Source organism: Rhea americana, unplaced genomic scaffold (genome assembly GCF_003343005.1).
Source record: "Rhea americana isolate MKP2758 unplaced genomic scaffold, rheAme1 scaffold_134, whole genome shotgun sequence".
NCBI classification, from domain to species: domain Eukaryota; kingdom Metazoa; phylum Chordata; class Aves; order Rheiformes; family Rheidae; genus Rhea; species Rhea americana.
In genome coordinates, this window is record NW_028185417.1 from 2,461,244 (window position 1) to 2,475,846 (window position 14,603).

The window sequence follows — 14,603 nt, forward strand, 5'->3', positions numbered from 1 at the left end:
ATATATGCCAGGCCTCTGAATCAGGAAGTTTTATTTCTGTTCCCACCTTCCATAGAGACTTTCATTGTATCCATGGTCATGTTATTTGACAAGTAAATGTCAATACACARTCTGTGTCCTGCTTAAGAGCATAAAGTGTTTGATAGGTTTTTTCTGATATTTCAGAACAAAGCTGAATGTCACTCTATAGTTTATTCATTTTCTGTAGAAGAGAGATGACTCTGTTTTGATTTCTGACCATTACGTAATGAAACTTAATTAATTTATAATGGCCTTGAAATCCAAAAGTGAAGGAAAATGTTACAGATATATTTAATTATGATTAATGATGATACTATTTATTATCATTTCTCTTTCAGTACCCTGATCTGAGATGGACACAAAAGGATGACATAGTAAACAAGCTGCTAAGCTTTTGTGTTTGCTCATATTTAGAACTAACCTGTGCTTATTAATGTTAGCACTTTAATTTAGGTAAATTATTTARTTTTGTAATATAAAAATCTAAAAAATAATACATTCTAAAGCCAACCTAAATATATAGAGAGAATCTAATGTTGATTTAGGTATCTAAAGAACTTACCTATACACCTAGCTTTTTTGTCTTAAACATAGCCATTCAAGCAAAGTAGCTTTTACTCTGTGTATCAGTTCTGGCAAAAAYGTATTTATGTCAGTGTTGCTTATTTCCTGGACCCGGTAAAAACAAATTACTGTCACCACATTCTGTTTTCACTACTAGACTACAGTATATCYGTATTAGTCTTTTAACCAGTATAACACTCTGGAAAAATCAAAATGTTCTTTGAGCAATTGAAAATGAAGAAGTCTGATTGCCTTAAGATTTACATCTGCGCAGGCTCCTCTCTTACTGCACTCTTCCCACTTTATTCCCAATAACGTCAAATTTTCTTTCACTTAAATACCTTTATTTCCTCCAGTTTTCCTATACCTCTTCAACTTCTTTTCAGATTTTCAGTTCTTCTCCTTTCTCCTCTACTTAATCAGCTGGGAGAAGGTCAGCACATGCTGTGGCTGACGTTGAGGGCTCATTATTCTGCCATTGTATGAGTGCTTATGGACCAACTGACAGGTCATGCAGAACAGGTAACTGTCAAGGTCATTCTGCAGTATTTCTCATAGTGAAAATATTAATATGAGCCTCTCTCCTTTTTCTGGCTAAACCCTAAACATACAGCTTTCTAATGTCATGGAGATTTCTTCCCCCTTTGACAACCTCAAATGGAATTCGCCAGCAGCTTCATAAGTTGTGAGGGAAGGGGGGACAACTAGTAATTATTAGCAAAATCACTGAGTTTCGTTTCCTTAGGAAACAAGGCTAAAAATAACATTCAAGCTGATACATTAACGGAAGAACTATATGTATAAACCTGTCTAAAATTAGAGCTAGCCCTCTTCTCTCCTTAGTTAATGTTTAATTCTCTTCTTGTAGTAGTGCATTTAAATTCTGATTTACTCAGCTGCAGGAGGACGTGAGGAGGTCTCTAAGAAAGGCTTATTTGCTCATGTGTTATGTTATGCTTCTGTGTATTTGAATGTTGGTCTAAGAGCATTACCAGCTAAGTAACRGTTATACTAGAACATTGCAAAGCATTTGGTTTACTAACAATATTAGATAGAAATTGTTTTTGCAAAAAAATTGCTAGTAGCTTCTATTATTCTGCTCCAGTGATGCATATCCGAAGATGACAGAGTGAGTCAGTGGTCCTAGTAATTTGTCTGATGATAAATTCATCAGAGTAAATTCATTAATTTTCTTTAAAATGGCAGTCAGCCTTGTAATTGGATTTTATAAAATTCATCACTGATTATTAAAAGCAAATGGAAGAGAATTTTTGCATCCCAAACTCTTTTAGTGAAACTGTTTCTTCTGAAGCACACATGTGTGTAACTGGAAAGGTGCATTTATTCTATATAAGTATTGTTCCTAATATAATGGTAAAAAAAAGTAAAGCAACACCGAGCACAGAAAATAGCAGGTTACTGGTGCAAAACTGATTTTCTGTGTGGTCCTCTGTTCCAATCCTTTGATAAAGCAGATGTCTGAAATTTTATTACTAAAATGCACTCAACTGTCAAAGTTTGTGCTATTTATCTATCCAGAGTGTCTTAGTAGGGTTTTCAGGAAAAAATGATTTTTTGACTTATTTTTAACAAAACTCGATCTAAAACTGATGCAGGATTTTGATGCAATTTGACTGGAATGTTACTTAACATGAAGTCAGTGCAAACCACAAGGCAGAATAGAATCGGTTACCGCAGTTTACTCATCCTGATGGTTACTTGGCATGGTGTAAAACACCTTCAAGGTATTTTATATGTCACCTTCTCCTCCAGCTTTTGAATGTTTTTGGCATCCTACATATYGTTTGATTAACTCTCTTAAACTCTTTCCATCAGTGTAGGATTTTATGAATCATAAACCTACTTTGTTGACTATAAAATCCTAAACAGGGAAATCACACTTATTTAGAAGTATCCAAATGAGCACAGTAGCTTTGTATGAAAAATAATGTTCATAAGCAGAACAGTAACATTAGCGTAGTGTAACAATCTTTCTCATTCACAGCCACCTTGAAATTCTACAAAAATATATTTACTGAATACAGTGGAAAGGGCTGAAAAACAGTGGTAGAGACTGAGCAGATCAGGAACTTCTGCTACACAGAATCAAACTTCTTTGAACTCYGAAAGACTAATGAAGAACTTTCTGAAGGGACTTCAGAAAGCCACACCAGACTTTATTTTACTGGGAGCAGTTATATAAAAAGCGGGTCCATACTGTGACTCCAAAGAATCAGTACTGATTAGCTRTTATACACAACAAGCATATCTTAAAAGCTGCTGATCAGCTGCTAACTGTCCAAAAARTAATATCAATTTCTGTAAACCTTCTCACCATCCTTCACTTTTGTGTTTACAGACACAAACCTGACCAGCCAAAAATATGCCCAGTTCTGTCAGCTGGCATTTATTTTGTAGTGGTCCAGCTTTTCCAGCATCTAAAAATGCAATAGAAACAACAGGCTGCCCTGCTGGTCATTTTTTTTTTTTTTTTTAATTGAAGGTGTATTTATTTCTTACATTATTTGTTAAATCCTCAGCACCTTTCCATGGCACTTTAATCTGAGATGAGAATTAGAACTGGACTCMTTCAGGCTCTTTTACAGTCCTTCTAAAATTGATTACTGGAAGTGCTGGAGCCCAATTCTGTCACTTCAGAAGGTCTTGTTTGTTGTGCAGCTGGGTCTTTGTTRTATCAACTGTACCTACCGTCACAAAGCTCTCTTCTGAATGGGACAGCTGCTTTGTATCTTCCCATTTGGACTTGAAACAGAGGAGCCTCCTTCAGAATTGCCTGTCTACTGACTTTACCAAATCTGTGAAATTATTCTGCCTGTTGGCTCAGATGTGTTGCTTTTATGTTGTTTCCTTCTCTGGTTTTTATAATGTCTTTCTTATGTGTCCCAGAGAGGATGAAGGTAACAAGAATGTGGACTCAGAGATCCTGATGCTGATCTCATCTATACACCTTTAATCCTTGAGTAAATTTACATTAGCTTATGATTTTATACCACTGTATAGCTGAGGTAAGAACAGATTCAAACCTAAAGTGCAATGAAGAAGAAAGAACTGAGTCCAGTAAGAGACAGAATCGGTTGCGTTAGATGCATATTTCATTGCGGGTAGGCAGAAAAGCTGCAATCACATTTTTCTCAGTGTAATATTCAAAGTGGTGGACCAAAGASTAAGTCTTCATGGGAGAGATTTCTGAGAGTCTTTGGGAACAAATCCCACCTGCCATTGATGTCGGGCAGCAAAAGTCTTCACAGCATTCAAAGGGCTGTTTCTATGCTATAGAAGTTCCAGCATCTGAGCAGATAAGACCGTTGTAAGTCAGAAACCTGGTAATTGTATAAAATCTATTTTACAAAAGCTTGAGGAGAAGAGTAAAAATTTTAGGTTAAATTCAGATSTAAAGGACTTTGAAAGAAGAGACTGCTTTTTAGGTTACCCAGCATTGCTGACATGCCTTACTTTGTCGTCATTCACTCCACATAGAGCATTCAGGTTTGTTGCGTCTGAATTGATGTCACCTTCCATTTGTGTCCTCCGAAACTGGGGATATAACCACAGCTGGGGAAATAGCTAGATGCTATTTGGCTCTTATTGGATGACACTGAAGCTTCAAGCAAAGTTTATTCTCTTACAGAAAGAGCAACAAGAGCAACAATTTAGAATTAGCTAGTGAAGCATTATTTGGGATTAGTAAAAGCCTTGATGTTCTCAGGTTAGAGAGAACCACAGTTAACTCTAACTGCTGCAGAAATGGATCATGACCAGGAATCTTCAGAACTTGTCATGATTGCAAAATGGAGTCTGTCTTTCTACACTTGTCTAGGAAAAGACTCATTCTATTAAAATCGAATCTCGCAGTTGTACTGAGATCTGAAAAAACCCGTATTTCTGTAGAAAGAGAGAAGATGTAAGAAACAAATCTGCATATCAAAGAGTTTGCTCCATAGAAAATCATAAGGCCCCATCAGTAGAATTTCTAACCACCTGATAGTCTTTATTACTTTTATCCCCACCAACTCTCTTACTACTCTCCACTGTAAATATGAGGAACAAGAGAATGAAGAAGTTAAGTGACTTTGCGACAGTTACTCGTAAGAGCCAGGTGGGCTCTCCAGCCATTGCACCTTCCAGAAAAAAAAAAAAAAAACAAAAACAGAGGGAAAGACAAAATGTGTATCTATAAAACAGCAGTCTTAAAGAAAAGAAAGCAGGCAACATATATCATAAATATATACACACACACACACACACACACACACACACACACACACACACTATATATAGTTAGAGTTTTTACTCATGCATATCATTCACTAGATACTATTTTGTGATTTGGTTATCTCTCCTGAGGGACCAACATCAAAAAATTTCACTTGTTACTGGACTTTCTGCCCTGGAATATCATTTTATGTTTATTTTCATAACCAGTGGGACTTTCAGTCCCAGTAGTCAAGGGATCAGTGCAAACAAYAGGCAAACCCTAGGGCTCAAGATTTCTGAGCACAAGGAAAGTATTAAGAAGCATAGCCTGCACTTTGTTTTCATTGACAGTGTACAGGAGATGAAAGATGTATAAATTATGTTGTTCTCTTATAAGAAAGATGGTTGAATGACTTGCAGCAAGGAATGACGAAGTGCTACCTTGAGAATCCAGTTCTGCATGTTTTTCTAAGAGGAGTACACATCTCAGGCAGGGCGTACAAAATTAAGTAGGCAATCTGACTTTCAAGCCCACCCTAGGTAAAACAAAAAAAGGCTAAAGGCCCTAGGAATGATTTTTGAGATGTGTTTATAGTCAGTATTTCTCCTGATAAAATATCTTATTTTTGGCCCTTAAGAAATTGCTTTTAATATATAATGGTCAGAGAACTGAATCCTTTCTGTGTTTGTATAGTAGTAGTTCAGTTTGGCCTCTGTGTTTGCATTTAAACCCTGGAACTCATTTATTCATTTACAGTTTGTTGTGAGATTCTTCAAAATATAATAGGATTTTATTTGGAAAATGAGATTAGAGGTCACAGAATTTGTAGCTGCGTTTCCTTGTTCCTAGTAGAAAAAAACAAGTGTACAAATATGAAAAATAAAATTCTGTCTTCTGTGCTAGAATCTGCTTGTTCATTTTTTTAGCGAGTGCAGTATAATGTAGGTAAAGCTTATGGGGTATCAAAAGCTTCTTTCCTGCCTTCTTTTTTGCTAAAATCATACAAAATAAGTGGATTGCTTTATGAGGAGCAATACTTTTGCATTGGGCATTGCAGGTCAATTGTTTTTCCTCAGCAGAGCTTGGAAGGAGCACTGAGCGAGCTCGTAACTGGCTTGCTGCAGTGTATGATCCATATCCTTGTATTTCAAGGGGAAGAGTAGGAAGGACAGTTATTGAGAAATATTACTGGAGCAGTATGTTTAAAGGTCAGGTCAGATCTGGCATTTGGGTGATCTTTTATTTCCCCCAAGSCTATAATGTTGAACTAATTTTCCCTGAACCTCATTTTAAATCCTGGCTCTTCACTGTGAATGAAGTGTTGCTGGACACGACGCTTGAAGAGCACTACGGAATTGACCATGCCGTAGAAATGCTGCCCTGGAAAAACTGCCAGCAAGGCATGTCTGGCGAATCAGCAAGCAAATACAAACYGACACAGCACAAGCGCTGTTCACCGAGATTGGGAATGTTGCGATTAAAATGCGTGAGGTGTGCGCGGAGAGCATTGCAAGCCATTTTATGTGATAGGGAGACTAAATATACAAATGGAATCTGTGATCTACAAACAGTACATCACTGTTCACTAGCTGTTATGTTGTGTGTGTATTTAAATGTGTACCTGCTCACKTGTAATTGTTTACATAAAATACACAAACAGAATGTAAGGGAGGCAAACATAGAAAAGCTAGAAAATGGCTGAATTAAAGTTGCGTGTTGGGAAGCTGAGATGAAATCGTTCAGTGAGGCAGTGTCTTGTGACTTCTGACTTTTTACTCTTCTTCAGTCCCACAGTGCTTTATTGCCAGAGGCCCCATCCTGCATTTCAAAGCTTCTCAAAAACCTGTTTCTAAGGGATGTGTTTAAGATGCAAAGTTTATTGCACTGGTACTGTCTACATCCCTACTCTTCTCAACCTGCAGCAGTTACCTGTGGACAAAAATGGTTTTATTTAGCTCAATTAAATGGATGAGCAGAGGGCTATCTGAATGTGGTATAATGGGTTATAATGTTGGAATATTAGAATTAATAATCTCTTCTGGCATTAAACTCTGCAGTAAACAAAACATTTTGGTGCTGAGCCACACATTTGTTTATTCCTTCACCTTCTTTATARGTATGCTTTAGTTGAGGCAGTGGGAACAGAAGGAGGTAGTGTGGAACCACAGTGATCACACAGACAGCTCTGCTTATGCTGTAGTTCACTCCTTAAGGCAATCAGGGTCATGACTACTTGTGCCTTCGTAGGCTGTCATATAGTATGGCAGCGCCTAACCTTTGTCAATGCCTTTTCAGTTCTGTTTCTTTTTTTTTTCTTTCTTTATCAGTAGTATGAACTGTCTCATTGCTCTCAGACAGTATGAGGGTTAAGCCATGCTCTTGGGCCATGAAGACTGTATTGTGCTCCCTCGTCAAATCCCCAATAAGCACTTCAAGTCTACTCTGTAAACTTACTGCAGAAGAGTTTTCTAATTYGTACATACTTTGAGTGTGTAAAATTAAGTCAGACTCAGGACTGGCTGAAACTGTCCCACAGATGTAGTTATAACAAGCTATGCAATAATTGTTGATGGTACATGATGGATTTCTCAGTTCTTTTGAAGTTCTCCACAACAAAATGCCTTTAGCAATTACTGTGAAAATCATAATGTTCACATGTTGCTGCTTTCCATTTGCATATCAGTCAGCCTGAAGGTTTTTACCTCCATGGAAGTGTGTGTGTCTGTGTGTGTGTGTGTGTGTGTGTGTGTGTGTGTGTGTGTGTTGCCTGGATGTAATGAAAAAGAACCTTCCTCATTCCTCCCACTTTAAAACCAATATTTTTCTTGAAACTTAGATTAGGATAAGACGACATAGCAGAGAAATTTTTTTTCTGAGAAAGTTGTTTCATCCTATCTTTTATCTTGATGATAGACATTGATCTAGTGTCATGCAGCTGCATTTTCCTTTATATCATTCACATAAAAATGTCTTGTTGCATTTTCGTGTCTTTAAACTTTTTGAACTTGTAATTGAAGGGAAAACTTTTTTACCAGGATTTGTTAGTAACTTCTAGACTGATCTAACCCAGGTATGTGGGTACCAGGCTATACCAGAAAGGAGTGGGTAAAGATTACTGATGGTGTGTTGACCTTTATTTTCTGTATGGTGAATTCTTGATYGGTGCATCTTGTGAAAGATTCAGGCATTTCAAAGTGATCTGACCTTTCAGTAATATGGACCATAGTATCACTAAAGAATGCTTTTGCTTAAACTTTTGTGTCTCAAGGATCGTGAAAAGAAGGGAGCACTTCACAGGAAGGAGTAAACATTTGGTAGTACAGCCTGTTGCACAATGTTCTTCATGGAATAAGAGTTTCTTTATTACCSTATGCTGTTTGTTTATATAGAAATAGCAGCTATGGGATTGATATTCCATACTCTGTGTGTATATATACAAATATATACACACACAYATATATGTGTGTGTGTAGTAAAAAGGTACTTTGTAACACAGAAAGCAAGAGATGACAGGCTAATGCAGCTAACATTGATGAAGGGCAAAAGTACATAGTGATAGAGCTATAAGAGGTGACAACATATAGGTGCTTTGCATAAAAAATAGGCAAGGAGAAAATAGGAAGAGAGTTTAGAGAGCTCCTTGCRAGCACAAGGAGCTGTCTGGAATAAAGCTAAAAAATGTTTGTGTAACAGTTTTACTCATGAGGATCAACTTACACTCTGAAGCTTGAATTTACCCTTATCTTAGCATGCATAGCCCTTAAAGCTGGTATTTATAAAAGTATCCAGTCTATTCAGTTTTTAATCAGGCTGTTATTTGATGCCTGCAACAGAGGGGCAAATGATAACGCTGTCAGGAAAGTCATTCCTGTTAATTGCTCTGAATTGGTGCGCCACTCACTATTATCATGTGAACTCTTAATATTCATGCAGCATGGTCTAATGTGCAAAGGAGGGCCTTTGAGCTGTTTTTTTTTTGCTTTCTGAAAATATTCAAAACCCGCCTGGATGTGATTCTGTGTAACATRCTCTAGGTGACCCTTGTTGAGCAGGAGGATTGGACTAGATGATCTCCAGAGGTGCCTTCCAACCTCTGTGCCATACTGCTCAGAGTTCTAACACTTACTACCAGTCACTTCTGACTCTTTGTTTTTGTGTTTATTGTTGTGAATTTCTGCATTTATGACTGTAGAGAAACAGAGGACTGAAACGGTGTTCTTCATTTTGTTCATGCTGGTCCTTTAAGATTCACTTGCTCTGAGAATGTTTCAAAAAAGATACTGTGCAGTGGAAGACTTAGGCTGGGACTGTGGACAGAGAGCCAGTTGGATTTTGTCCACTGGTTCACTAAGTGACACTGGGAGAATAATTTAACTTTTCATTTGTAAAATGTGAGCCCTTAGTGGGGGATTAAAATTGATTAAATGAATAAATAATCTAAGCTGGGCATCAAAAGATTCTACTCTTTAACATTATGTGACTTCAAAGTCACTTATCCTCATAGTGCTTCATTTCCCCCATATAGGTAATGAATTCAAGAAACAACTACTTGTGTAAAGAATTTTAAAACTGGTGGGTAAAAAGTATTGCATAAACATCAACTGCTGTTTATTGATAATTTCAGAGGTTCACATTTCTCTCCATTCCTTGTGGGTAATGGCATGCTCTTTTACATTTCTAGAAGACTTAGGGTGACGTAATTGATGCTGAATTCATATGCTATACAATTGAATGGAAGAAGGTACATGCTCTTTTACAGTTATGTCTTCTTCCTCTTCCTGCAGCGTCCTATCATCTCAATCTGTTGGGGTCACAGGGACTCACGCCTGCTGATGGCTTCTGGACCTGCACTGTATGTTGTCAGAGTAGAGCACAGGGTCTCCAGTCTGCAGCTTCTGTGCCAGCAGACTATCGCTAGCTGTCTGCGGGATGACAAGGATATCAGCAAACTGACCCTGCCTCCTCGGCTCTGCTCATACCTCACCACTGCCTTTATACCAACAATCAAGGTAAAAGGAAACAAAGTGTGCGGGTTGGTTTCCTTGATTTTTCCCCATGCTGCTCCTAAATGACAATGGATAAAATCTAATAAATGAGGTTRGAAGAGCTTGATTAAGGGTCCCTCCTGTTCTCATCAAGAGCCCAGCATACTACCTGCTGATTCCCAGATAGGAAAGAAGAATAAGAAAGATGCACTCTGTTGGGGGGGAAATGGATTTATTTGATGCCTATTAAAACTGAAAAGAAAGCTAGAAAATCCCGATCTGCATTCTTTTGTGGGGATGACCTGTCCAAGAACATCCCAAGGATAAAATACACTTGTGAATCATGAGGGTTTCTGAAGAAGGTTATGCTGATGGTAATACTGTGTCACGGTAAAACTATTGCTTCTCTACTTGTTACATGAGTCCTTATACTGCCAGGGTAGTTACGCTTAAGAACTATGACTGCTAAAGTTACTGCCCAAGTATTTTTACCAATACTCAGTTCTGCTAGTCTCACTGCTTCAGCAGTGCTATGGAGAAATGAACCAGATACTGTGCCTTTGTCTGTACCACTAGTATAGCTGCTTGCAGAGCCATCTGCTCACCCCCCTTGTGTTTTTGCCTCTGGTCACATCTCAGGATTTCAGAACTTTTTTATCAGGGGCCAGAATCAGAGCACTAGCTAGTAAATGCCCTACTCTCCAATATGTTTTTTTGTGTTAGGTATTTTTTGTGTATATATTACAATATTCTCTTGAGCCAGTTTCGGTTCCTTGTCAAAACATTATAAATCTGGAGAAACTGATTTGAAATCTGTGGAGTTGGCCCAGCTTAAATGAGGGGAAATTATGCCCATAATATAATGATCCAACTCAGTTACATTTGGGTATAGCTAAACAGTAAATTTATGCAAGTAAGAAGCATTTTATTTGCCAGAGAGGAATAAATGCCTGTTGTAACCATAACTCCTCAATCTCCAAAAGTACAGTGTGTAATAGACCAGTGATTCTCAAATTTTTTAGCATGTCTYCTTTTCCCCAGGATGCTTTCCATGTTGTTCCAGGCCCTCCCTTCCTGCTCCCTCCTCTTCAGCCCTCTCTAGTTTCCATGCTGCTCGCTAGGCTGTTGTGGAGCACAAGGAGAGGAGGTTGCCTCTGTGGAGCCAGAGGAGCAGGGTGAGGGATCCTGGTAGGGAAGAAGGAAGCAGTTGGCTCTAGTAGGTGCTGACTGAGAGGTCAAAGCCAGGAAGGACATCAGGGGGACAGAGGGATATAGGATTATATCCTTTCTGACAGCCACTCTGTCCTCTCCCAGAGGGGATGCTGGGCTGGGAAGCAGTTGCTGAGGCAAAGGTGGGGTTTCCAGAAGCTGCATGTCCCTGCTGTTTCATGGGCATTTCTAGAGCCTTCTCAGCACAGCTTCATACTTTATCCTGGCTCTGCCCCAGCCACCTATGCYCACCCATATCTGCTATGCCTCCAGTGCCTAGCAAAGCACTCTTTTTTTTTTTTTCCCTGAATATATTTCTTTTCCCTCTCCAGCTTGAGGAGCAGTCCAGCTGCATTATACATCACTACTTACCTCGTGTCTGTCTTTCCAGGTTAAGGAGACGTCTTTTTTTCCATACCTTTTTTTGCCTCTGCATTTTCATCTTGAGAGAAACTGTGTTGAATTGTACATATCAATAGTATTTGTGTTATATAGGCTATATTGTGCTAAACAAAAGCATTCTAGCTGCTTTAGGACTATGCTGTGCATGGATTAATACAGCCTGCTGAGATGCAGGGCAAAGTAACCCACAGTGAGTTTTGTGCTCATATTTCTCTGCACTACACTTCACTGGGCCTGGCAGTGCAGATATGCTCTCAGCACGGGTGGCTCATGCCTTAGAAGTGGACGGGRTGGGTGCAATCTTTTTTCAGAGCTTTCTTCATCATCACATAGTGGCATAGCATGCACCAGTGCTGGCCAGGACCCGGAGCATGAGTGGCAAAGTTCACTAGAGAGGGCAACAGGAAGCARTCGATATACTGGGACTTGGACTTGACCACATTAATTAAAACAGAAGTCTGCGATAGACSTGGGACTTGAATACAGATTTCTTGCCTAACTCAGTGCTCTGACTGCAAGTCCAACCTTCCTCTCTGATGTAGCTCTTTTTATTATTCTATGTACAGCTGCTTTTGATCTAACTAAATAAAATACAGCTGTTGTCCCTTGCATGTGAATCAACTTACACAGTAACCTGCACTAATCCTGACCTGTTAAATTAGAGCTGGATTCAAATTCAGTTAATTGGGTTGGGATTAAGTAGCCACAGGAAAAAAAAAAACAGTAACCTGTAGGAAACTTTCTTTTTCCTTCCTTCATTCAATTAAGCCTCCTATCCCAGACCCAAACAATATGAGAGATTTTGTCAGCTACCCAACAGCTGGCAACGAACGGCTTCACTGCACTATGAAGCGGACGGAGGATGATCCRGAGGTCGGCGGTCCATGTTATACTCTGTACTTGGAATACCTTGGGGGGTTGGTGCCTATCCTGAAAGGACGTCGTATCAGCAAGTTGCGGCCAGAGTTTGTCATTATGGATCCTAAAACAGATGGAAAAGCAGGTAGAAATGAATTGTAGCTCTGTATAAAAGATGATGTAGAATTACTCTAGATGTTAAGTCTCACTGAGTTACTGAAAATCTCCATGTGCAACATGGAAGATGGCATCTGAAATGATTTTTCTGATGCGAAAAGCTCTTCAGCATAACCTAGGTTCAAGACTCTGAAATTATACCACACTGTCTTCTGTTTCACGAAAGGGAACTTCTTGTATTCTGACTGGTGGGGAATAGATTGCTAATTTGCAGAAAATACTCTTTAATGTCAATTTTGAAGCCACTTGAATGCTCTTCACCCCACTGAATGCTGTTCACTTCAGTTCAGATTAATGGAAATTTTGAGTTTGTACTAGGCAGGGTAAAGAACAGTTAATTACCTCTGCACAATTTTATCTCAGCTACTGCCRCTGGATCAGGTTTATGCTTCTGATGACTGTAGTTGGGTCAGTTTTCTGAAGCAGCACTTATATTTTTTGGGGCCTGTCTTGATAGATGAAATCTATGGAAACAGCTTGATTTCCACTGTGATTGACAGCTGCAACTGCTCTGACTCCAGCGATATCGAACTGAGTGATGACTGGGCAGCAAAGAAATCTCCCAAAATCAGCCGAGCTAGCAAATCACCTAAACTCCCCAGGTAATCATTTCTTGGAGATTTCTTCTTTTTCATGGGTTTTCTTCTTTTCTTTTCTCTTTTTCTTTCTTGCCTTCTTTTCCTTTTTTTTTCCCCCTTTTTAAACAGTGTCTTGACACCTCATGAAATTAAAAGCAAACTTCTATAGACAGTAATTTACCTGAGCAAGCTGCACATTTTCAGGAGGTTGGCCTTTTTCCCCTGAGAGGAGCAATGGAGACTTTCTGAAGCCTTTAAAATCCTCTTCTGTATTTAGCTGCAGCAATAACGTAGGCAAAGTCCCAGGTTTGGTCCATCTCTTATGGCAGTTTATCAACCCTGAGTAAATTAAGTGCATGGTCYACGAAAACCAAGAAACATTATTTGTATGAGACTCTGTATTTCAGTCTTTGGTCTGCCGTCTCTCCTCTCCTAGTTACATACCGAAGGGTATGCAGTCTTTTTGATCGCGAAGTATAAGTCAGAAAAAACAGTATCTGTTCTGTAATGAAAGGGTCAAATTTAAAGCAGTTTGGTTTTGAGTTGTTTTGTTTGTATAATTAGCAAAATAATTGTGTTTCAACTGAAATTTTATGATCCTGCCAATTCAATTCTACAGCAGTGTCCAAACATGCTTTGRTGAGCGGTGCAGAGGATGAAATAATAAGTATAACATTATATTGAGCATTACGTGCTGGTTTGTTGCTTGTAGAGCGTTAGTACCTACCTCATAGCCCTTTGGGGTATCTCATACCTATACCTCATAGCCCCAGCCCTGTGACTGGGGTTTTCAGTRTTCTTGGTGCTGTGCAGACAGGATTGCCTTAACTGAAGTGTCATTTAGAGAGGAAGTGCTTCTGTTTTGGTTTTATTGTGTATAAGGTCGTGCAGTATAAAAGTGCAGATATACAGGAGAGAACTATTTCCTCTTTTTTAATTTTGGCATTAGGAGTCTGATCTGCTAGAGGCTGCCAGATCTGGTGGATTTCRGGACACGTGAGATTTCTCCTCTCCAACCTGCTAGAGCAGTCTTTGATGTCCACYGAGACCAGGAGCTGCTTCCATCCCAATCTGCTAGATGCAGCTGCTGCAGTTCCCTTTTCTAGGTCCATCCAGGAATGAGATTGAGGAACTGTTCCCAATAGGTTCACGCAGAAAATGCAACACAAGCACARTCTGCCACACATGTCAACACAGAGAGAGATCAGTGTCTTTACTGACAGCCATGTAAACACTCCGTAAATACGAACAGTACAGATAGCTTAATTCTATGCTCTTGCTCTGGCTCATCGGGATTGAATTTTGCTAGTAGAATATGAGCATGCACACCATATGGATCTCTCCATCAGCTGATCTTAAACACTAAAGCTGTCCACTAGCTGGCCACCATCTCCTGGTTAGAGCTCTCTAGCTGACTGCCCCCAGACCTACAGGCTGGACCCTTCAGGCTCGTGGTCCCACTTTAGCTGCTGGCACTCAGACTTCTTATCAAACTTATCACCTAGGTCAACCTGAAGTTTGCTAGCATACACAGAGAACATAGCCACACAAAACGTAGCTGTGAATATAGTTTAATATACTAAGAAGGTGAGA

At 39.2% G+C, this 14,603-nt stretch overlaps 1 protein-coding gene across 1 annotated transcript in view; it reads left to right on the top strand.

Annotated features, from left to right (window-relative positions):
* The window catches only part of TULP4 (TUB like protein 4), a 136,671-nt gene that overhangs the window by 99,012 nt on the left and 23,056 nt on the right, over positions 1 to 14,603 (top strand). The window contains 3 exon segments of the mRNA XM_085298009.1: positions 9,586 to 9,810; positions 12,166 to 12,400; positions 12,890 to 13,034. Of these exon segments, the coding sequence (XP_085154135.1) occupies positions 9,586 to 9,810; positions 12,166 to 12,400; positions 12,890 to 13,034 (605 nt within the window).